This window comes from Neopelma chrysocephalum, unplaced genomic scaffold, assembly GCF_003984885.1.
Source record: "Neopelma chrysocephalum unplaced genomic scaffold, ASM398488v2 Primary Assembly neopelma1_75, whole genome shotgun sequence".
In the NCBI taxonomy this organism is placed as follows: domain Eukaryota; kingdom Metazoa; phylum Chordata; class Aves; order Passeriformes; family Pipridae; genus Neopelma; species Neopelma chrysocephalum.
Genome location: NW_020897736.1, coordinates 3,923,763 through 3,947,990, shown reverse-complemented (window position 1 = coordinate 3,947,990; position 24,228 = coordinate 3,923,763). Strand labels below are relative to the sequence as shown.

Sequence of the window (24,228 nt, the reverse complement as noted above, 5' to 3'; positions counted from 1 at the left end):
GAGTTCAACAGAGGAGCACTCTGGTGTCCCTGAACACCAGAGGCTGACAGTGGAAACACTATTAGAAAAGTCACTGGAGGAGAAAAGGATGTGAAAGTCCATCTGACAACAATGCACAATGTTTTTTCTAAGCCACTTTTGTCTACACAAGTTCTCATTCAGCTACACAGTTTGTGATGTTAAATTTTTTGCCATTAGCATAAGCTACTTAAAGCATTTCAAAAATATAGAAATACACATTTTAGAAAATGTGTATTTGTGCAAAAAGCTTGCTGGGAGAGAGGGAAAAGAGAAAAGGAGAGGTAAGGAGGAAGATGATGAAGTTCTGCCATTCATCTACTAGAGATGACCAATAGGGGCATTCACAAACACATGGCTGGGGATAAAGAGTAAAGCTTAGTGGACTTCGTGCAGTGAAGATGTCATCTATGTTAATCAGGCTCTTTAATAAAAGATGGCTCAATAAATAATGAGCTGTTAACATGCGGCTACACAGGGTGAAGTGCTGAGTGAGAAGAGTCTGACTATCTTTACCATCAGTGGGAACATGAGTAAAAGCACAAAAATGGAGGACTGCCAACTGTGCAAAAGGAGGGAAAAAAGGGCTGAAAATGCTGAACTGAAGGAAAGTAAAGGTCATTAATTCAAAAAAATTAAAAAAAACTAACCAGATGTTGGGTCGCCAAATATTTTGTAATCTGGTGTAGCTGTAGTAGGCAAAATTTCTAAAAGAATTAAAGGAACAAGTAATCAGTAAAAAGTAACAAAAAGAAAGCAAAAGATCTCAAACCTGAGTAATGGAAAATAAAAACTAAAATATTACTGGTTACAAAAAATAAATTCTTCAATACTTTGCTGTAGACCCCAAACAGTTGTAAACTGGTGAAGGAAAGACAAAAACTCTGCCACCCAGGACCAAAAAGCTCAGCTTTGTGAACATTCACAGTAACACCAGGTGATGTGTTCATCATGTTACTGAAAAGCTCATCAGAAATTTAACATCCACAGTGAGGTGTGGCCACAGACTACAGTGAGACATTAAAAAGGAACAGCATCGACCGTGCCTTACCATGGCAGTCCCCAAGCTGCGCCGTGTTGCCGTACTCGACATCTTGTACGTATCCTCCAGTGCTGTGGTTGTATGAAACAAACAAAGAGAACCTGCAATTAACAGTATTAGTAAGGATACAAATGGAGATTTTTATTTTTTTTTTTCCCTGGAAGCAGCAAATAGAAACATATCCAAATCCAAAGAATTGCACAAAATGCACATGTTAGCTATAGCCCAGGCTTTAAAACTCTTTGTGTGTGCTTATGCCAGGAAATAGAAAAAAAATAAATCCCTTTTTTTTTAGCAACTGCATCATGTCTTCTCCATTGGGCATGCTCTTGGGTTTAGATACAACCGTCCAATTATACTAGTTAAACTTTGCACTGGCCTGCTACAAAGGCCTCTTTTTAAGATACAGCTGCTAATGCACCATATATTACAGACTTGATTTGTGCAAAATGCCTTTGGTATGCATATATATCACCCCAGCTCCAGCACAGAGGCACAACCTTACTCTTCCCACTGTGAATCCTGTGCTTTCATATTTGCAATTGGCTGTGCCCTGGCCAGGAGCATGCCTGGGAGGGGATACTCTGTACTCTCCTCTCTGAGCTGCTCAGGTTTGCAGGCAGCCTTCCTGCTTCCAACTGCTCTTCCTACAAGTCTGCTTGTCCTCCTGCACATGTAAAAACTCCCACTGAAAGCAAGTCTTCACCCAAAGGTTGCAGAATTAGGCCAGACTTTAGCATTCTGCTCTCTTACATGCACAGTGCACTGAAAAAACATGTTTAAAAATATGGAGATTTATTAACTGTGTGCAAGGGAAGAGGCACAGGATATGAGCTCATGTGGTGTGAAAAGCATATACAGAGATGCTGGGCTAATTTGAAAAGGAGTACTTACAACATGCCTGGTGTCACTCTTCCACAAGTCTCATGGTCTAACCAGCCGCAGTACGGGTCCCGTGAAGCAATACATGCCCTTGCAAGAGAAAAACCCAAAAAATCATGCATTTTTTACTTCATTCCCGAGAGGTGTTGGTGCCCTTCCTTTAAGGGGGAATTCAGGAATGTAGCCATACTTTTTACATGACCCATGACGCTCACACCGACTCAGAGGAATTCTAATGACGCAGCTGGAGAAGGCCACGAACAGAGCATGGTGGTCTCTGTCCAGCTGAAGGGAAATGACTCTTCTGTCCTCCTCGCTCTCTCCATTACACCTGTTCAGCAAAAATAATGGGAGGTCATTGCTTTAGTGACTGTAGTACCTTGTGCAGTAAATATTTTATTTATTGTCTGTGTAGATACCGAAAAGAGACTTTTTATATATACAAATGTAACCTACTAGTCTTTGCTGAGTCATTTTGGAAACAAATCTGTGGGTTATCAAATGGTTGCTATTTACAGCTAGGTGACAAATTTGCTGAACTAAAAAAAAAAAATCCAAATCCATTTTCTTTGTTCTCTCAGTCAGCATAAATATCTTGACAGAGCAGAAGAGGAGTCCTATATTGGATGCCTGTAGAGTCTAACTGGAACATTTCCGTTGCCAAATTCTTTGTGCCAGAACAAGCAAGTTTAAAATGATCAGATGTAGTTTATACAATATTGGTCACTCCTGAGCAACCCCTCAAGATAAGCTTGGATTATTTAACATCAACAGATACTTCTGACGTTTCAGAAGTACTTGTGGGAGAATTAGACTGTGCCACTGACGTCACTGGAGTGGAATTAGGTTGTTCATTCAACCCATGCAAAATGGCAAGTGACCAAATATTTTCAGGTTATTCAACACGAGGAACACGATGAAATGACAAACAAATGGTGATGTTGGTGATAATGAGCTGGCTTTCTCTTACCATAATCTTTTTTAGCTAGGTACCAAGTACTAGATGAAAAGCTTAGATGTTCTGGTAATACTTACTTTGCATGATTATATGCTTCAATCTCTTCCAGTAATACGCTGTCATTCAAAGAAAAGGGCTTGGTCTTTGCCAAGATTTTAAGTACTACTCCTGCTTCGGAGCCAACAAATATGACTGTGTAGTTCTGGTGGGGTCCAGCAGCATGATCTACAGCTATTGCTGTCAATCTGTATCTAGCAAGACCAAAAGGCATATCAGTAACAGCAAATTTTCTTGTTTTCCTTTTCACATGTGTTATTTTAGAACAATGTCATACCTGACACGTGTTTTGGTAAACCAAGGCTCCTCAGTGACTGAGGGAACAGCTGAATCCATTAAAGGATGAGATTTGATGAAGGAGAGCGTTTCGTCTGGGAAATCAATGGAGGTTTTGTAAGCCTCTGCTAGGCCATGTTTTGCACAGCAGCCAGGTCTGAAATGAGAACAACATTGTTTTCCTCTTGGTATTTTGGTTAATGAGAGAAGGCAGACAGCTAATGAGCATCCTTATGGCTAAAGTGTCAAGTTCTGCTTTGGGTTTTACCCAACAAGGCACTCAAGAGTGCAGCTGATTTAAGGTAGCTCTTTACAAGAACAATGTTATGACACCATGAGTAAGAGCCTTTTACCTTGGCTTTGGTACTTTGTCTTCAGGTACAGCTGTCCAAACAGAGTCAGGAGTCTTTTGTTCTTTAAATCTGCCTTTGAAGACTTTCTCAATGTCATCCATGCTGAAAGCACACACTGCTGAACCAGGAATGCTGTAAAATTAGAAAAACAGTTGTAAGAACTCAGACTACAATGGCAGCAATCTCAGTGTAAGAGAGAACCAGAGAAGTACCTTTGATGTAAAGCTGCTCATCTCTCACCTGTTAAGCTGTGTGGTGAATACACCAACAACTGTGGGCACTCCATTGATTTCTATTATGTCTGTGATAGACTGCAGAACATCAAAGTAGAAGAATGAATCCCCAGGAACCGAGCAGTTGAGTCGAGCTTTCAGAAAGGATGTCCAATGTTTCTCCAGGACCCTTTGGGATCCCCCCATGTCATTTTTGCATATGCGTGCCACACGGGAATACACAGCCTGTTGAGGACAGAAAAGAAAGGAAAAGGGAGGAAGGCTTGAGAGATGCAAAGAAAACAGTGCTTGTTTCCGAGCTGTTAATAAAACAGCAAAGATAATTTTGTTAACAGGACGCTGTCATTTATCTGCACAGGAAAGATGAAAGCAAACGGTGTTCATCTCGTAGTGCACAGGCATCTTAATGTATCACAAAGCAAATGCATCTTCACAGCTTGTCCCCACCCTTCTTTCCCTTCAAAATCGTATTGTTATTGAGATTTAAACACTTTAATTAACCATGTGTAAAGGATTTAATAATTTATTGTAGAATATCCTTCCATGGTGAGGCATGAGTATTATACTCTGTACTGGCATGACTGAATTATTCAATATCCAGGGACATTAGAGAAACTTCTTTGAAACTCTTCTTTTGTGTTGTTTTCTTTTGTTTCTTTAATAAGCATGAAAACACCCTCAGATTTTCCATTACTTGCCACAAGAGTTAAGGCAACAGCACACTGAAAGATACCTGTAGTGAGCTCGCCTAACAGCAAGGCTTAGAGACCAGAAACAGCTTTTGGGTTGAAGAATGCACTGCTCTATTTCTCCTTTATTTCCCTCCCTGTAAATTATAATGGTGGGAAAACTGTGCAACCTTTGTATTAGTCCCCACTTCATACTGTAAACTGTGCTTGTTCCTGATGCTGGTTTGGGATGATCTCTTTCTGCTGCGACTCACACCCACCCGACGGCTCCCTGTCGATACCGACCTTGCCTAAAGTGTTGTGCTCTACAGCGATCTCTCTGAAGAAGAAATAAACATAGTTCCCATATTCTATGGCATGGAGGAAGTGTGGTTCTGTAAGAAAGAGCAAGGAGAAGTTACTTCAAAGAGCTGCTCAATCATCATACGACACTGACTGTGCTGTGTGACTTGGCGGCTCCTCCCCAGGCCCACACCAGCCAATGTGAGCTCCAGTCTTCCAGATACTTTAAGATGGCCAAATAAGGGTGCACTGGAGTTTAAATGAACTTGAAACTGGAGTTTAAGTGAACTTGAAGTCTTTAGTGTTGGCTACTAGACTGTAAAAAGGCCTCAGAGAAATTCTATTTCAGCTATGGTATTTTGTTACTGCAAATTCATTCACTGAAGCGTTTAACAAAAATTATTCCTTTTTTTTTTGCATTAAACAGCTTTTTTGTTGTAATGATACCACGCTGAAGGCCTCATACATGCTGATATTGTAGCATATGTGTAAAGCATGCTGGCTGTGAATTACCTGACCTGTGCCACTGAAATTACATTTGCTATGTGTATGGGAAAATACTCCCCAAATTACCTTTTATCCATTTGGAATCATACTTTATTGTTCTTAAGGCAGATCCATCCCCCATGCTGCGATAAATAACAGCATCACTTGCCAGGAAATCTGCTACTGTTGCCGAATACAATTTTCCATCTAAAACGGAAGTTGAAAACATGATATTAAGAGGCCTTTAATAATCTAGAGAATTCTGATTAGCCTGTATTTTCCCCCATTTTTTTGCTGTCACATTTCCCCAAATTGCTGTAACCTATTTATTAGCAGGTCAGCTTCTGATCCTTTGGAGGCCCTTTAAAAATTTAAGAGCAGGGGCACCATGACACCTTTAGCTTTCCTGTGCTGGCTTTAAAAGCTCTCTGGCTCCTTTGGTGTCATTAATCATTTAGACTCATTACAAGCAAAAGTTCTTACCAGCAAAGAGGGCGACATTGGTTTGTCTGGCATCAAATGGGCATCTTGCCAAACCACTAATTTCCTCCCCATCATACTCTAAGGTATTCAGCTGGAGAAGAAGAATAAATGGGTGATAGTGTCATTTCTATTTTGTGCACTGGCACAAAAGCACAACACTGTCTTTCCACAAAACTTAATTCAGCACCTTGGCTTCTGTCTGTTTTTATTTCACCTTGAAGCACTCCCCAATCACACTGGATGTATTTGCTAAAGCATAATCAGTGCAAGCAAAATCAGTAACAGATTAATGACGTCTGCAATATTCTTACCCGATAGTATCTGCACATAGGGTTAAATGCATTTGTTCCACAGACAAACACCATCTCATCATTTCTTGGAACAAAGACTTTAATGAAGTTATGGCATTCATCCTGAAAAGAGAATAATACATATTAATCACAGACTTCACATATATAGTAAATACTAGAACAATTTTTCTATAATGTGCTAAACTTACTTTATGTTTGCCTTTCATAGCACAGTTCTCTCTGTCCTGTTGCCTTGATCTCCATGTTAATTTCTGTTAAATAAGACCAGAAAAGAACACTGAAATTCCTTTCCATAGAAAATTCTTAAAAAAAAATTAAAGCCAAAGAAAACACCTCTCCCTTTCCAGCACCTGCATCTACTCACCTTGCTTGGAGTAACTTCTGATTTTGGAACTTCATTTAAGTTTACAGTGTAAACCTGGTCCCTGTTTGAAGAGTAAAAAGACACCAATAAATTCATTAATTCTGTATTTGATAAGCTAAACTGATTTTTAGAATGTTGTGTTAGACCAGAAACTCCTACGAAATGCTTTTGGATTTTCTGAGAAGGTTGTTCATGGGAAACATGGGGTGGTTTTGATTTTTATTGGTGTGGTCCTTAAGCAGCACCTGCAGTGTCCAGCTCCTCATCTCTGCCTGCCCACTCAGTTAAAGACTAACCTGGGCTGTAAATATGCAAGTGTGTTATCCTCACTTCTGACATCCCTGACGTGTCAGTCCAAGTTTAAAGCGATCAGGAGAGGTTTTTATCAGGCAGGGCAGCAATATAAAAGAGGGAAAAGAGCATTTGATCATTGGTTTTAGCCTAACTACAGTAACTGCCGCCTTCAAATCCAATTTTCATGCACTGGCCATAGATACGGTATATTTCTCTGGGAAGTCCTTTCCCAATTCTAATTTTTATCATATTCTGCACATTTTTCTAAATGAATTTTACACATAAATGCAAAACCAGAAGAGAAAAGAATTTTAATCTAATGAACTGAGTGAAGGAAAATTACCTGCCAGTGATATAAAGTGTGTCTCGAATTTTCAGCATTAGTTGGAAGTCCAGTCTGTGCTGAGATTCATTGCCTGAAGGGCGTCCTCTAAATACTGGATATTGCCTTGAATCTGCAAGTAAAAATGGGCTACACCATCACTCAGGATTATAGAGCTAAAGAATCAATATATGGCATTGATTAGCTGTATATACTAGGTGTAGAAGGGTTTAAACTAAATTCCTTGAGTAATGTCTTGAATATAAATGAGAAAAAGATGGCTAATGTCAGCAAATGTTCTTTTTCCTGAAGTTATTGCTGTATTTCTGATTGCTTTTTTAAGAAAATGATTAAGTGTTCTATTAAAGATACAAAGCCAGTAAACACATTTCAATTTGAAAGGAATCGGATTTTTTTTTTTTTTCAATCTCCCAAGGAAAAAAAAAAACCCAAAAAATCAACATTAAAACTTTTTCCCTGGTGTTTAGCACCACTTGCAGATTAACTTACAGTGGTAGTCAACAACGTTAATGGGGTCCTCGTCCTCAGGGAAGCTGACAGCTCGGCTCCGGGACAGGCTCATTAGCGTCACCAAGGCACAGAGCAGAGGGAGCCTCATGGCTGGGCAAGGATGAGCACTACCTTTGTGGAAACACTGTTCAACTACCTGGAAAACAGGAACACAATTTCAGTGAGATTTCAGCTGCACAGGACAGTAAACGTGACTTCCTACAGCAGATTTTGTCTGTATCTGAGCACTGGCAGCAGTGGACTGAACTGGAGCTTAGGAAAGGCTCCCGTAGGCACACTGATGGAAAACTGCTGCATGGCATCCCCCTAACTCAAAGCTGCCCTGAAACATATTGATGTTTGCTAATTTTTAGCTGGATTTAGAGGCATTTCCAAAGAAGCTGACAACTGTCAGACCATTAAATTCACAGGAATCAGAACATGCAGGCTGCTGACCTGGCAAGAAAAATTGTCAAACTTGGGATTAGAATTTTAATTAAACTGCAATCTCTTTCCATCCCCTCTATCACTGAATGTCATCCAATAAAAACCCATTTCCCATAAAATACCTAAATCTTATCCACAAAACGTCATGGCACACACAGTCTGTCCAAACACCCATGCTGTGTTTTAATATTAGTGCTTGTTTCCAGGCTGTGCCATCACAGTACTCAGTCTAACATGCCCATTGTCAAAGACCTTATGCCAAGGACCAGGCACTTGATGCTTTGTCTTCTGCAGTGACTTACACATGTGCACAGTAAATGCAAAATGCTGCCCTTACAGCACTGTCACACGTTTTGCAAGGGGGGCAAGAGACTTAAATGAGGGGATAATATTGAATTGGGTTCCCAAAATGCCACTTTCCCCCTCATTCTATTAGTTACTGTTGAAAGCCAGCAACTTCAGAGGCTTTCACTGGAGGGGGGGGTTGTGTGTGCCCTATAGACTGTACAGTACAGATTATGACAGCACCACAACATTATACAACAAAGCTTTTAAGAGGGGAAGGGAAACATAACTTCTCCAATTAAACCACAGAGATATTTTAGTGAGCAAGAATGTAACTACTCAAGTTGCAATTTGGGTAGGATGCAAGAAAACACATCTCAAAGTGAAATGTGATCTTTAATGACCGCAAGTGGTCTGGGCAAGGGTCATATTTCTCATTAGAAACCTGGCAAATGTTGTATTATTCCCTCCTCCAACCTTTTGGAGGCATTCATTCAGCCCCGATTCACAGGTCAGAGCTCTGAGTCATCAGCTCAGTGCCTTGCAGTTGCTGAAATTAGTTATTAAATGCTTTGTCTAAACAGAAAAAAAGAGAAACCTTTCCATTTTAATGTTTCAAGAATTGCAGTGAGAGGAACCACGTTGCCAGCACAAGGTGCCAGACCCGATCCAGCAAAGCACAGAAGTATTAATCATTTAATAATTTGAAAAGCAATTAAAAAAAACCCCTTCATAACAACACTTAACCTTTCAGTAACGCTTACTGGGGACAAAAATGCTGTATTTGTTAATTGATACTACGGCTGGCTAAGGGCAGGGCTTCCTCCTTCCACAAGGCTGCTGAGCTGTCAGTTCAGGCTGGACTGTGAGCAGAGCAACTGAGAGGCTGGTAACGTTTGGGGATGGGGGCGGGGGTGTTGTCTGGATGCCTGCCCATTACAGACTGACCTGGAAAGAAGCATTTTCCACTGTTAATGATATTTCTGTATCTCAGTCCACCAGTCCAGAACGAATGGGCTGTGCTCTTAGTCAAGATTGATGAGTGCAGTGGTTAATAAACACTAATGATTCCTGGCACTTTCCCTCTGCTCTTCCTTGTCCTGACATGGCCTCTTCAGCTGAAGCATCTTGCGTTAAATTACTAATGAGCAAACTTAAAACAAACTGGAATTAATAAAGTTAGTCAAATTAGTTCTTTCTTGTGAAAGCACCATTAGAGCAAAGTCCTGCAGCACAGTGGCTCCCAGACACAATAACAAATCATTAATGGTTACACAATCTTTTTTTTTTTTTGGTTCTTTTTTAAAAGAAAAGCAGGCTCCAAATATCCAATCCACTGCTATCCCAGTGAAAGAGAAAGGGGAGGCACAAAACTGTACGTTGAGTCAGTGAACAGTAACATCCATAAGGTGCTTAGTGAAAGTCCTCCCTGAAGCCTTGTTTTCTTGGAGAACAAATGAATACAAATTGCCAAAGAGCAAGAAGCTCTCCCAGCCATGTAGGCTGGAGTTAGCATAGATGAGGCTGTTTGTGGCCCACACACCATGACTCAAAGAGACCCTGGCCCAGCTGCAAATCACACACAGCCTGCAAACTGCACAAGTTCTGCCTCTACCAAGCATGGGCAGAGTTCCTTTTTTCCTCTCTTTCCTGCCAGTGTCCCATCTGGGAAGAATTCATTGGGGCAACAGTCACAAAACTTTCATGTAACCTGCCTTACACAGGCAGATACTGACTTCTGGACTCAAGGAAACAGCTGCAGAAAAAAAGGCTATTTTTTTTTGGGTCACGATTGTCATGGCCAACACAGAGCAAACTGTCTCAAAAGCAACAAGGAAACACCTGAAACGCCACGTAAACAAGGAGAGTTTCAATTCTCTCAATTATATTCAAATTTCAGGGGGCATATCATACTCCCTCATGGAATGAGAAGTTTTGTAAATGTAAATCCACAGGATGTGTCTCCCCAGAGATGGCATCCAGAGCAGAAACAAACTCACGTTCATGTCTTCCTCAAACCCCCTGAAACATCTCAGTATACTCCAGAGATGAACTCTGAGAACATACAGGGCAGGAACAGTTATGTTCTGCAATCTCTTCTAACTGAACATCACCTGTCACAAATCTCTATCAAAGAAAATATCTACATGAAGCACAGACCTTTGTCATGACAGGAGAGAAGAGCAGACAGAGAGCTGGACTGGATCAGCAAACCAGAGGCAATCACTTCTCACCAGCCAGGCAAGAAGTACAGATTTTTTTGTTATTTTGCTTGCAAAATTATTACAAGAACATTAACAGTAGCTCTGATTTCCAGCTACATATGAAAAGGAAATGCACCTGCTTCAAGAGGCTCTTGAATGCAGCTTTTATCTGGTTGGACATAGGCTTGAGATCAGACTGAACAGAGAATAAACTGGGAAGAACAGCTGTTTCCTGGATAATCAGAAAAATGGGCTCCATCTAGCCCTTGGAGCAGGGGTTTATGACAGCCAGGTGTATGCCTCTGGTAGACACAGATAGGCTGGTGTGAAAGATGTAATTCTTGCCACATTCAAACCTTTTAGTGGAGGCCACTACTGGGGACTACAAATAACAATGATGAAGTATCTGTTTGGACCAGAATAGCTGATTACAAAATGCTGGCAAAGTCTACCTTCAAGAAAATGCAGAAAACAATCATACTCTGGGTTTGATTATTTCTCCCCAGCCAGGATTCAGACCGGTCTTTGATTAATTTCTCTTATAAATTGCATTCCTAGCGTTTCTGCTAGGAAACAATCCATGGCAAGTGCAGTGTTTGGAAATTACCATATTGCTATCCTTGTTTTGCAGCTGGGGAATTGAGGCACAGACCAAGGCTGAATTTGTGACCAAGGCCAACAACCAAAAAAGCCTTTTCAAAGGTCCTGAGCTGCTCTGGGTCACATACAGTCCTTCCTTTCAGCACGGGCACAGTGACCAGTGCCACTCAGGTGGAGAGCAAGTCACAAATCAGGGCTCTTCTGGCCACTTGGTCTGTGCCATAACTACTCGTTGGCTACAAATACAAAGAACTAGAGGTATAAATGTTAACTGGTGGCACAAATCCACACTGTGTAAGAGGAGAGCAACCTGAAATGGGCCTCAGGGAGATGCTGCTGGTCAAATGGAAGGCAGGCAGTTGTCCCAAGTAATAAACTGGCCCTTTGTGGCTGGTACCTTTCAATCTCAGCTACAAATCCCATCCTTCAATTCCTGATTGGGGGAATCCAGAGAAGCAGGATATAATTTCTGTTAAAATATGAGCCTGCCTTCAAACAATCACACATGAAGGGGAACAGGCTGGTGTTTCTTGCCCATTAATCTACTCCAGCCTTTGACAACGTGCTGGTGACACTCCATCAATCATCTTTCCGTGCTCTGCCACGTAAAAGAGAAGGGGGAAGGGAAAGGGCATTCAGCCAGCTGGGGAGAAGCAACATATAAAATGGTTTCAAACCAGACTGATGCAATATCTTCTACTCACTGAGAAAAAAAAATCTTAAAAATCTCCTTAACGCAATAAACGCTTCTCAAAACACTAAAGCACAGACAGGAGAGCAGCACGGCAAATCCAGGCTCAAGTTCAAGACAGGTCAGAACAAAAGATACATCCTAAAAGTTAGCTCACTTGTAGAGAGTTTGGCAAGGAATGGAGAAAAGGGTTGCAATAATGAAAGCTGAGTAAATGACTACATTGTCTTCCTTCTCCACCAGACTCAGGCTGTTCGGGGAGATCAAGGATGTCCTCTGTGCATGAAGGTACAAGTGAACCAGAACGTAGAGGGGGGACAGGCAGAACTGATCAGTAACATGCTGAGCTTAGGCAATTTCTGATGGTGTGGTTTGCCACAATCCCAAGTGACTGGACTTGGACAGATCAGGAAATCCCTGCTGTCCTCTGTTCCTTCCTGCATGCAAATGGCTCCCTGAGGGCACTAATTAGTGCAAAGGCACTAACTATTGCATTTCTCAGGTGGCACCTTCTGAAATCTTGAGCGTGAAACCACTCTAATAATAAGATAAAAGTTAACACAAAACAAAAAATAAATATCTTTTACTGCTGTTTGTTCAGAGATGTTCAACAAGTTTCTCAGGGCCTACAGCTGAGACTTCAGTTTCTGACACAGAGCAAAGAAGATCCTGTGCAACACTCAGCAACTTCCACTCAGCCCCTGAGACAACCCTTGATGAGGGTCACAGGGAACCCTTAGACAGTGGCTTCAGGGCACTGAGCAATTGGGCTCTTTAACCAGAAGACACTCAAGCAACAAAGATGTGCTGGCCAGGCTAGAGCAAGTCACAGATTTCACTTGCAATTCACTACATTAGTCTCTGAATGGGAACTTCTATTCAGCACCTCTCCCCTTTTTTTGGATACAAAGGGCAAGTATAGAAAAGTTAAAAATCTTGTTTACTACAGCCTCAGGGATCACCTTTTGATGCACAAATCACTTACAGTCTACTAACAGCAGGTTAAAAAGCACTACCTGAAAAGGGTATGGTTCAGATTCTGGGCTTCATGAAGTTAAAACACCTCTTGGCAGTGACTCCCCTTTAGTGTGCTAAGGATCTGCATCTGCGTTTACTTGCTGATGGTAACTGCTACCAGGTGAGAGAAGTTCAACTTCTTGAGACAGCTGCAGAGAGAACAGCTCACCGTTAGGGCACTGGGGCTCTGCTCCACTTGTACCTAGTAAAGAAATGTAGGTTGTTGCTCAATTTTGGTTGTCAACCAGGTCAGTCTTTTCAGAAGATAAAACATTCAGAAGAAAATATATGAAGGTGGTACAGGCTGTCTTCAGTGGTGCCCTAGACTCATAGAAATGTATGCATTGGCAACCACAGATACACCAGAATATTCACTCAGATACCTAATCCCTGCTGGGACTGGAATAAAATAACTAGAGCAGAGCCACATAGTGGAGGAACCAGGTCAAAAAATGTTTTGGTAATCAAAACATGAAAATGAAGCCTTTTTGTATCACTGGAGTCAAAATGTAAGACCAGCATGGCCTAGGGTCTGATGGCTTGAACTCCAGAGAGGGAACCAACTATTCTTTGTCCTGCCTCTGTTTTTTTGGTTTCGTTTTTTTCTTGTGTCTTACTGTGTGAAATGGGTATGATGAGTCATTTGCTTACAAGCCAGAAAGTATTCCACATAGAACACAACATTTGCCTTAAAAATCTGTATCAGTATTTATTATACGAGAAGCAAGGGATTAGATTCCCATTTTAGGTCATAGCTATACATAGGTTTTCCAATGATGCAATTGCATTATAGTGTGGTAAATCCTCCCTAAACAGGGATACAACAGCCAGCATCAATGCAAGTGTGATTTTTCTTTATAATTTTTTTTAATGTCATTCCAGTATGTGTTTCTTCTAATGAAGGCTGACTTCAATAAAGTTCCTGAAGGCAATGCCTGACACACGGGTTTACTGTACATTCAAATCTTGGAGATTGTCTATGATGTGATAAATCCATGTTGTGGAAATTGGTGACAGATTGTTTCAGCTAATTATCAAATAGCACAGAAAAATATTTGTGGTTTTAATAAAAGAGATGTACTTAATTCTTGTAGTCCCTTTGAGAAACGTACAGCATGATTTTGTATGAATAAATAGGTAATAAAACCTGTTTCTGTCCTATAAAGGTACACCCAAATTTAAACTTGCTGTATATAGCCCTCCTGACTTTCTACAACAACCTTAAAGTCTGCAGCTCTGAAGAAAAAATTTAGGATATTTGGAGCAGATATATTAATTGAGCATGAAAGTGCAAATAACAGGTCTGTTATTTTAAGATAATACTTGACTTCTTTTAAGGATTCTGCATTAACACCTCTTGATCTATGCCTAAGTAAAAAAAGATAGTTTAATATTAAAGTGATGAAACCCTACCACTGAGTATCACAGCTTTCATCTTAATTGGCTTATGGTACTGCCAGCTACACTTCAGTTGTTTGCAGGCTTTGAACGTTGCAGAAAGCGTACCCCTCTTCTCCAGAATGAGCTGACAGAATGCTTGCAAAATGGATAGGGTGACTTTTAATGATGCAAGTGTTTAGTGGTTGATTAGATGCACTTTGAGGGCTAAATTCTCCTGTGATCAAAAATTTACTTGAACACAAGGTAGTTTCAGCAGGAAAGGAAATAAAATGCTCAACAAACTGTAAGTGATTGCTTCAATTATGTTCATTTTAAGTTAATTTCTGAGAGTGAATGTTAACTACCTTCCCTTACCAGGGTGACACAAAAGTGCTTCAGCTGAAACCAACCTTTGATTTTGGCTCACATCTATGGTCAAATCTGTTCTGTTTTGCAAAGCTCCTGTAGGACATCCTTCCCTTGAAATTTTGCCAAGGTTGAGCTATCGGTGATGGAGTGCAAGGTACTTTAACTTAAGCAGTGCTCTGGATTCACCATTTCAGCAGACCTGCATTTCATTAATTCAAACTGCTCATGCCCAACTGGGACTGCCCTAGGATATACTAAATTTATTCATGAAAGCATCCAAGGACTGGTGCAGCAAATGTCAGTGCAGTGATGTTCAAGGTTTGTTCTATACTCTTGGCACTGATCTTCCATTAATTCCTGGCCATGGGCAGCACTGGTAGCATGAGTTCCTACCCCTGCCCTGACCCCAATCCGAGGAAAGCAAAGCCACCCTGCTGGGGAGAGCAGCTGTGGCTCATCGGGGTGAAGTCCTGAGTGCCTCCAGCTCCCAGCTGGGTCAGAGGTGTCTGGTGCTTTTGATCAGCATGTTTCAGACCGAAATAGTTTTATCCTGAAAACTAGCAAGAACTCTTAAGCCATGATGGCAAAGATCTAATTACTTACAGTACAACATACAGGCTTAGATGCAGGTTTGGGAACAACCCAAACTGCCCCCCTTGGCCTCAAACAAAAGCCTAAAAACCTAGACCAAAGTATTACTTTTCCTCCCTCAAGGAGGGTTGGCTACAAGTGTGAGTGAGAGCTGGAAGTGAAGGAAGTAAGTATTCTTCCTGCAAGCCTGCAGAACATGATTTACATAGGAAAACTGCCACTCATTTCAGCATGATTAGGCATCATCTGATAAGGCAACTCTGAGACAGGTATAAACCAGTATTTGCAGGTGAGGACATAATGAAGGTCTCAGGCACAACTTGCACAAGTCCAGCTGACGCCACAGCCAGGGCGAGTTGCTGGCAGCGCCCTGGGCCTGCTGTCTGAGAGCCCTGCTGTCTCTCCAGCCTGCACCTTGAGCAGTGCTCCAGCCCTGATCCCTGAGATAAGTGCTGCCCATTTTAGTCCTGGCTGGAGCCCAGGAGGTCAGGGTTGGCCTACGGGATGAAGCGAATGGGATGTTTTGAAATGGAAGGGAGGTTTGGGGGAAATAATACATCCCAACAAGCAGGACGGACAAAGAAAAAAGGGATTTGCACTGTGGAGAGGGCACATCTGCTGTTCAACAGGCTGTGCCTCAGACAATGTTGCTGTCAACCTCACTCCAGAAAGCATCACTTCTTTCCACCCACTGCTCTCCCCTGCTATAAACATCCCTCCAGCACTGCATCACTGTGCCTTGCTGGAGCAGGGGGCCTGCTGGCCTGAGCTGCTACTGCCAGGGAGAAGGCTGCCACTGCTCCCCCTTCAGAGAGAAAGTAAATGGCTCCTGGAAAATGCAAGGGGAGACACAGAAGACTATCAACTGGCAAAAACACATCAGAGCATCTTAAGCTCTGTGCTAGTACTATCAGTATGCCATTCTCAGGGCTGGAATGGGCAGCCAGCCTTGCCTGTAGGAACACTGCCTATAGACAGTGGGGAACAAGGCATTTTTAACTAGTCTTGGGTTTTCTGCACAGACAAATCTGGTAGCTGGCCACCCAGTTACCTATTTGTATATGCAAAGCATGTGCTCTGCCACTTTCCTGGCCACAATCAATTACATGTACAAAATACAGGCATGAAAACCTGGAGGAAGCTTGAGCTCAAAGTTAACGATTACTATTCTCTTGTTAAGCATTAAAGATTAACTACACCAGTGAAAGGATGTGTTATGAAATGTCTTTCCCAGGCTGGAAAGTAATAGAGTTGGTTTTTTTGTTTAGTTAGGTTTGTTTTTTTTTCTTTTTGTTTTTGGGTTTGTTGTTGGTTTTTTTTTTTCATCTCAAAGTCTACTCAGGATTTCAAGTAATTGTTTAAACTTCTGTTTTTATTTACCATAATACCAAACTGTTGTCACTTGCCACGTGACTGCTCATACTTTCATTTGAGATGTCGTGCAGAAACACATGGAAATCTGGTGAAGGCAAACCAATTTTAGAACATGTTCTGAGCAATTGTTTTGCAGCACTGCCCTACAGTATGAAGTCTCTTACATTTCTTAAATTGCCTAATCAAATGCAGACTCTGTTCCAGTCACGCTAAATTTTCACATAATGGCAGAAAAATACTTCTTTCTAGCCTAGCACTGAACAGTTGGATCACATTATCACATTTGCTGCTTTTGTAGTCTCCAAGTGTGTATTTGTAAATGTATGTATATACATATTCACAGGGGAGAGGGGGGGGAACATCAGTGCTCATGATGTGAGACCCTGGGGACAGTCAGAGGGACAAGACCCATGTCTTGAGAGGTGCCTGTGCTGAGGGTCTTCTGGGATGACCTGGCTTACTAAAAATGCTGAGGAGTAGTGGTGAAAAATTTATGTTTGTTTAGAAATCAGAGGTATTAGTGCAGGATTTGATCCAGCTGATTTCCTTGCCCTACAGTCTCCTGAAGTTACTAAACTGATACAAACTCAGTAAAAGGTAAATTATACCCATTTGTTGCCAGTTTGGGGTTGGAGGCAGGATTGGTGCAATGTGCAGCCATGGCTATCCTGCTCTGGGTCCCAAGCTTGGGCACATCCCTGTGTTGCTTCACATCAGTTTGGGGAACTCTGCATCCTAAAACCACCCACTTTCTACAGACCAAACACAACCTGCAGAGCCCACCCTCAGCAGTCATTTGGAACTGGATGCAGCTGTGCTGGGCACCAGCTCTCCCTCCTCTTTCTCTCTGTTACTTGGGCTCCATCACCTCATGGTAACATTCACTCTGCAAAACAGGGAAATACACGCATCTCAATACTTTGGCATTTTGACTAGTACGCCACAGAGAACTCACAGATCAGACCTTTAAAAGTAAAAATAAAAAAGATATTCAAATCAGTAACATATGGACTGCAAGTGCTTGAATCAAGGTCAGAAGGAAATCTGTAGCAAATCAGGGAAGGGTTTTAAAGCCTTATATTACAGCCTGTCCCCTTCTCTCTTCCACACAGACCTCCCCAGATGCCCAATACAATTACAATGTTTCCTTAAATCCTTGTATTGTCACCAGTAATATTGGCCCAGTGTCAACATGAGTCACCCCCATACTGTTTAAATCTGCAGGTCTATTTTTCTTATACATCTGCACCAAACACATTTAGGTTTGTGCTGGCATAGTTTGCCCCCAAAGACCACTGTTCAACCACAAGCAGTGTTTGTTACGCTTTTGGTGAGGATGAAAACCTGATGCTTTAGAGGGAGGAAAAGCCATAATCCACTCTCACAGTAAAACCTGTACAGTGGTACACAAGAAAAAAAAAAAAATCTATCTGTACCCTTGCAGGAAATCAGATTAATCCCCAAAGCATGAGATTTGATTATTTTTGTCTGAGGTTATCATCAAGGAAAAAAACCTACATAATGCTAAAAATATCCACAGCATTTACTTTATGAAGAAAAAATATGACTTAACTGAGCAAAAACAAATTACTGGCTTTTTAGTGTTAATCTTTGATAAACACGTGCTGGGTTAAAGAAACTGTCACAGAGAGAAGTTTGCAAATTGAAATAAATCATTAAACTCTTCAAGATTATTTCCCCCCCACGCCCCCTCATTACTCCTTTCATGAGACACCTGGGGACATTGTTCACACAGTGTTGACAGCTTTCACACTACTGCTTTTCCTCTGTTACCCTTACCCTTCTCCCCAGCACTCGTCCCTAGGTGGCAATGCACAAAAGAGGTATATTTGCCAGGGGTGCCAATGGTGGCTCTGGGACAACTCTTGAAGAGCCGGAGGGTCCTCTCCTGCCTTCCAGCTCAGTTGGTTCCAGTTGCTTCCACAGGGCACTGAGCCTCCCTGACCTGCCAGGCAGTGCTCTGGTATTTCACACCAGAGTGCTGCTTAGGGAACACAGACTGCTTACAGCCCTTTCTTGTTTTAACCACCATCACACCAACAGGTAGAGTCACACTCCCTCGCTAACACAGGGCTACATTCAAACACTATCTAAAATTTTAATACTATAGCCTTAACTATACACTGAGGTCTTTGTAATACACATTTTTCTTCCCTGTAGTCTCCCAAACCAGGATGGTTACACAGCCCGATAGAACATGTAGGTGTTCACACAACATGGGAAAGGAGTACCTAAATGGAGGCACAATATAAGCAGGGGCTTGAAATACAAGCGTGAAAATTTTCTTTTGACCCCAAAGTGCATCTGTCATGATAGACACACACAGAAATAGCAGCAACACCTCCTGTTGGCGCTGCAGTCCCTGCCCACCACCAGCACCCATACTCGGCCTGGGAAGCGAGGCAGCAGCACTTGAGGGAAATACCTTTTGTTTCACACCACAATAAAGCTCTGAGGAAGGTCCAACCCAACAGAGGTGTGAACTGCTACTTTACTGCTGCTTGAGAAAGCAGAGTCCCAGCTGCCATGGCCATTTGGTAAAAGAAAGATGAACTATGTAGCTCACATTAAGAAAAGCCTATTATTGCAGTAGCTGAGCTGAGTGACCAGCTGATCAGCTCTCATCTCTTCTGAGGTTCCACTCCCACCTCTGACGGGCTGTGATGATGGTCCCCACTGCTCTCTCGTTACCTTTCCAGACAAGCACCTCTGTGTTTGCCTCCCTGCTGTCCTTCACACACTTGAAGAGCCCCCCAGCATGCATCTGCCAATTAACTTTTCATTCTCATCCCAAGCTCTCTTCAAAGCTCCCCTTTGCCTCTGATGCCTCCAATCATGTGAGCCCCCTCTCCCCATCACACACAGCTCAGCCATGCTTAGGCAGCTTGTGCGCTGGCACAGCTGCTGATTGTGCAGCCCAACACGTCTCTCCTGCTTCCAGAGGCCACTGCCTGGCTGTACCTACCTGCCATCTCTTCTCTTAAACCATCCACTGTGGCAACAGGATTCATCCTTTTTTAGTCTGTGTTTATCCAGCACCTATCCAATTAGAAACCTGGGCTGCAATTTGCCTCCTAGATGCAATGGTTAAAAAAAAAAAAAAGAAAGTAACGGCAACAACAAACCTTTTTGCAAGAAGAGTATCTGTGTGCAAATACGACCTCTGTTATGTTACCAAGGTCAGGCAGACCAAGGCCAATCTGCTGTGTGAGAATATAAATCAAAGCTGTCCAGGGACTGATTTCGTTTACAACGTTTGTAACCATTCTGGACAGAACAAATGTCACTTGCTTGCCTGAGCTCCTTGCTCCTCCTCTTTCACCACCACTTCTTTGCTCCTCCACTCCCATCTAGCCCCTCCCTTCCCGGTAATACCTCTTGACCTCCTTTGCTCTTGAAATCAAAAGTTCTTTTCCAGTAAGAAAGCAGTGGCTCACACATGATAGACAGCCATACTAGGCCAATTTATTTAAATTATGCAAAAATCTCAACAAGTAAAATTAGCAGAGCCACAAGTACATTCACCTGCTGGTTACCTGCCATTCATAGCACACATCGGAATTAAAACAACAAATCCTGTAACGACTTCTTTCCTATTGCATTCATAGATCTGCAAAACAAACCAAGGAAAGCATCTGTAGCAAGTATTAGAGTCTGGGCACAGATCCTGCAAAATCACATGGTTTCCGTTGTGGAACTAAAAAGGCTTCTACAAGAATGTGTGAAATACACAGCCGAAATTCTCCATTTCTTTTTGTGCTCCTTGGCAGTTTGCGTGGCCAAGTTAAAGCGGCAAGTTCTGTTTCTTTAGCTGGCGGCTCTCAAAGCACACCCTGACCCGCACACTGACAGCGCACAGGACTCGGCCAGCAAGCTCCCTCTCGAGTACGGACAGAGTTAATGTAATCCCGCTCCAGACAACAGGTTGCTGTCTCCAAACTGGAGCCTCGAAAAGAAGGAGTCCAGCAGTTGCCTCGCTTCTCACAGCCATTTTGCAGCCCTTCCTCCCGCAGGTGTGCACACCGAGCCGCAGCGGGGCTGGGCAGGGGTGCCAGAATGAAAGAAACTTCACGTTCTGGATGTTAACTTTAGTTACCATAGCCAGACAATGCTGCCACTGGCGTGGAAGAAAAAATTGCTGTAGCCAGCTGTGCTGTTCACAGTCGGATGGTTTCTGTGTAGCTCCAAATGGTTATGGAGCCAGTAGCCTGTTGTGGCCAAGGACAGGATGATGGATGGTCTACACACACTGTCCAAGCAGGGAGAATGGCAGAAGTTCACTTCAGGGTTGTTAAAATGCTAATCTGGGTTAGTTAACAAAAGCTGAGTGGAACAGAAAAGTTAGGGAAATAAACACTACTCATATGTTATATATGTGCACTACAGATTTGATCTCTGTGGTTAACACAAACATTTGACTTTGGAAGTGGGACAATTCAACAGTCTTCCCGTCTGAATAAACTGAATCAACTTCTTATATTAGCTGTACTGTAATTACTGTCAAGCCACAACGAGGGAAAGTGGGCTATGGCACACAACACACAGAGCTCCAGGAAACAGCGTCGAAAGGGCAGTAACACGATTTTCACTGCACACCTCTTCCATGTGACATGGGAACAAATCAGAACCCACTTTCTTTTGAACTCAAGGCTGGCAGCTATTCACAGAACAAGCAACAACTTAATAAGAAGGCTTAGATAGATTTTAGCAGTAACTGCTGTAGCTTATCAGATGCGTAAGAAAAGAGATCATCTGTTCGAGCAGCAGTTTTGACGAAAGCGACATTTGAACTGCTTTAATTACATACAGAGTTGCTAAGACTGAAAATAACTTGTACTACCCAATGCAAGTAAGATGCCTTATTCTATCTTTTCTTAATTACTTGTGGAGCAAATTATTACTTTATCAAGTGGAAAGGTATCCGATTTTATCAATCTGGAATTAGAGGTATGTTTAACGACGAGTATGTAATCAACCACCATCTCCTCTGTTCAGCAAGCAAAGCAAACACATAGTCTATGCCTTGAAAAATATCAGATCACATAAGTAAGCTCAACATAAGCTTATATAGGCACAGAAGCTGTTGATATAGCTATTTCCTTTGTCTTACAAAGACTAGAACTGAAACAGTCTCAGTCATATCACTTGTAAAACACTTGATGAAAACTGACTGTATTCACACATGATCTCCACTAGACTTCAGATTTCAAATTTCTTTCTTCTTTTTTTTTTCAGAAGGAAGAACAACCATAGCATTTCAACATTTCCATACAGGTTCTATCCATCCAATTGGGCTTCACCTGACTTCAGAGGATACTGAATCCTCTGTTAAGTGCACTAATGTTTTAAAAAGAATTCAAAACCCCTAAAACTCCAGAGCTGAAATCTGCATGTGATCAACTGTAGTAAGACCAGAAGATACATTGCTACAAATGCCTGATATACACTTTGAAGAGAGGTTCTATGATGGACTTTTGTTTTCCTTCCCACACCTCTCATGACAGGACTGATCGGATCAAAGGCCAATTTAGTCAGAGTGGATTGCATATATAATTAAGCATTCTATCTAAAAGTGTGCTCTTCATAAACACACAGCAAAGTTATGGTGGCTCTAAGGGCTATAGTATCTGCTGCAATAGTCAGCTCAGCTGAGCCGTTCCCAGAAACGTTCAGATGGTCCAGCTCAAAGGGTGTGAGAGGCTGGGGGGAAAAACCCGCAGCCATACAGCTGGTTTGTAGAGCTTTGACAGGGCCATCACTGTATTCCTGGCACACACTCCTGCATCACACAAAGCACATTTAGAAAATGATGTTATCTTTGTTGCATCTCGACCATAAAGGAGAACAGGTAGTGACAGACTGCAGGATATGGGGGAGGAATGTTCACTGTAACTAAAGGTGCAGATGAAAGTGGGAAGCTGGTTAAATAAACCAATTTAGAGCCTCTGGGTTATACTTTTTTGGCTGTCTTCTTGGAAACAAATCTGAGCTACATAATTCAGAATGCTAATAAATTCTTACTACAAACTTTTCCTTTCTGATTTAAGAAAGCCTGAGGTTTATATTAGTTAACACAAAAAGTGTTCAAGTTCATGATTATATAGAAAAGAAATCAGAGCACTAAGCTGGCAATTTGTATTTATCTAAGCCAGAGTAAATGTTTATACAATATCTGCCAACATAACAAAATATGCCTGTCACTTACTACATTAAACATGATTACGTACAGCTTAATTTACTGAAAGGAACTGAAGTAGACTTTGGAGGTGCATAGAATTTTATAGTGTGAATAAAGCAGGAAAAACATCTATTCTCTTTTGCCACAAAAGTAATTGCAAAGCTTTACAATGAGCTTCCTGTTGGACTTGGGAAAAGGAGAGAACCTCAGAAAATTCTCTGTGAAACTATTTGTATGTGAGAGCAACAGACCAGCAGTAAAAGCCTCTAAGACAGTAGGAAGCTGTACCTTCACATAATATTTAGGGAATTAAAACATTAATAAGACCAAAAACTTGGAGCACAAAGGTATCCCAATAAAGATGCATGTTTTTTTTCTCCAAGGAGAAAAAAATGCCACACATTTACAGAGCACTGAACAGTATTCTGGAGGAAGTTTGCTGTAATTCCTGCACATTATGTGTGAAGCTTGTGTGTGTACATGGATAAGCTACAATACCATCTGTACAGCAAGTGCCACATATGTGAGCATTATGAACCATGATTGCTGTTGCTATGCTCAAAAGTAAATGTATTCTAAGCCACACACACATATAAATACAAATGACTTTACACACTGAGGGCTGAATTTTGCTCAAATTACTCACAGGCTAATGCCTGTGATACAGACATAATCTTGACCAGAAGTAAGAAACAACTCAGAGACTGGCAGAAAACCACTAATTTAAGACTAGCTATATTCATGCTAACAAGTGGGATATCCACCGGAACTACAATGTTTTTAACACATCAACCTAAAGCACTTAATCGCATTTTTCAACTCACAAGATAAAACACAACGACAATCACAAAAAACCCCGCACCACCATCCCCCAGCCCTTTAAAACACAACCCGGACAGCCACCTAGAAATATCTGTGCGACCTTTCATTTCCATTCAACCTTATAAATAATAAAGAAGGCTTTAAACCCTTCCTAATTACTCCCTGAAAGCGGCTGTATCGGTTTCTGCAGCGCTGAAACGCCTCCAACCCCCCCCCGAAAAAAAAAAAAAAAAGAAGAAAGTTTCCCCGCTCCGCACCTGAGCATTGTTTTCGGCAGGAGGGCGGCGCGGAGCTGCCCCCGCCGCGGCGCGGGGATAATTCACAACTGACTCCAGTATTTGTTTCCATCCATAATTGATGGGGAGCTGGAAGCACAGCTCCCTCTGCCTCCCAGCGCCCGGCTGCTGCCGGGGAGCCCGTAAATCACGCCTCGCCGGGCGCCCGCCCCGCCGGCAGCGCCGAGCCCCGCGGCCGGGCGGGCTCAGCCCCCGACGCGGCGCCACAGCCCCGACTCACCCCAAAGCGCCCCGGGGCGACTTCGCTGGGGACGAACCCCGCAGCTCCGCTCCGGCCGCCCCGTCCCCGGCCAGCGCCGGCTCCCTCCCGCTCCGCTCGGCAGCGCTGCCCGTACCTGCTGCTGCCCGCGGCCGCCGCCCGCCGGCGGGGCCGCCCGCTCCGCTCCGCCCGCC

The 24,228-nt window shown here is 42.4% G+C and overlaps 1 protein-coding gene across 13 annotated transcripts in view; it reads right to left on the bottom strand.

The window, feature by feature from the left end:
* The window catches only part of SEMA6D (semaphorin 6D), a 217,067-nt gene that overhangs the window by 6,831 nt on the left and 186,008 nt on the right, over positions 1 to 24,228 (bottom strand). For 2 of the 13 annotated variants that reach the window (XM_027688109.1, XM_027688115.1), the window contains 16 exons: positions 7,561 to 7,717; positions 7,072 to 7,183; positions 6,435 to 6,495; positions 6,259 to 6,321; positions 6,071 to 6,172; positions 5,760 to 5,850; positions 5,364 to 5,483; positions 4,794 to 4,882; positions 3,827 to 4,044; positions 3,587 to 3,718; positions 3,235 to 3,390; positions 2,978 to 3,151; positions 2,133 to 2,273; positions 1,955 to 2,032; positions 1,070 to 1,161; positions 669 to 725 (listed from right to left, as the gene is read on the bottom strand). In XM_027688109.1, the coding sequence (XP_027543910.1) occupies positions 669 to 725; positions 1,070 to 1,161; positions 1,955 to 2,032; positions 2,133 to 2,273; positions 2,978 to 3,151; positions 3,235 to 3,390; positions 3,587 to 3,718; positions 3,827 to 4,044; positions 4,794 to 4,882; positions 5,364 to 5,483; positions 5,760 to 5,850; positions 6,071 to 6,172; positions 6,259 to 6,321; positions 6,435 to 6,495; positions 7,072 to 7,183; positions 7,561 to 7,669 (1,795 nt within the window). In that variant the 5' untranslated portion in view covers positions 7,670 to 7,717. The other 11 variants (XM_027688112.1, XM_027688116.1, XM_027688113.1 and 8 more) reach the window with 8 other exon arrangements.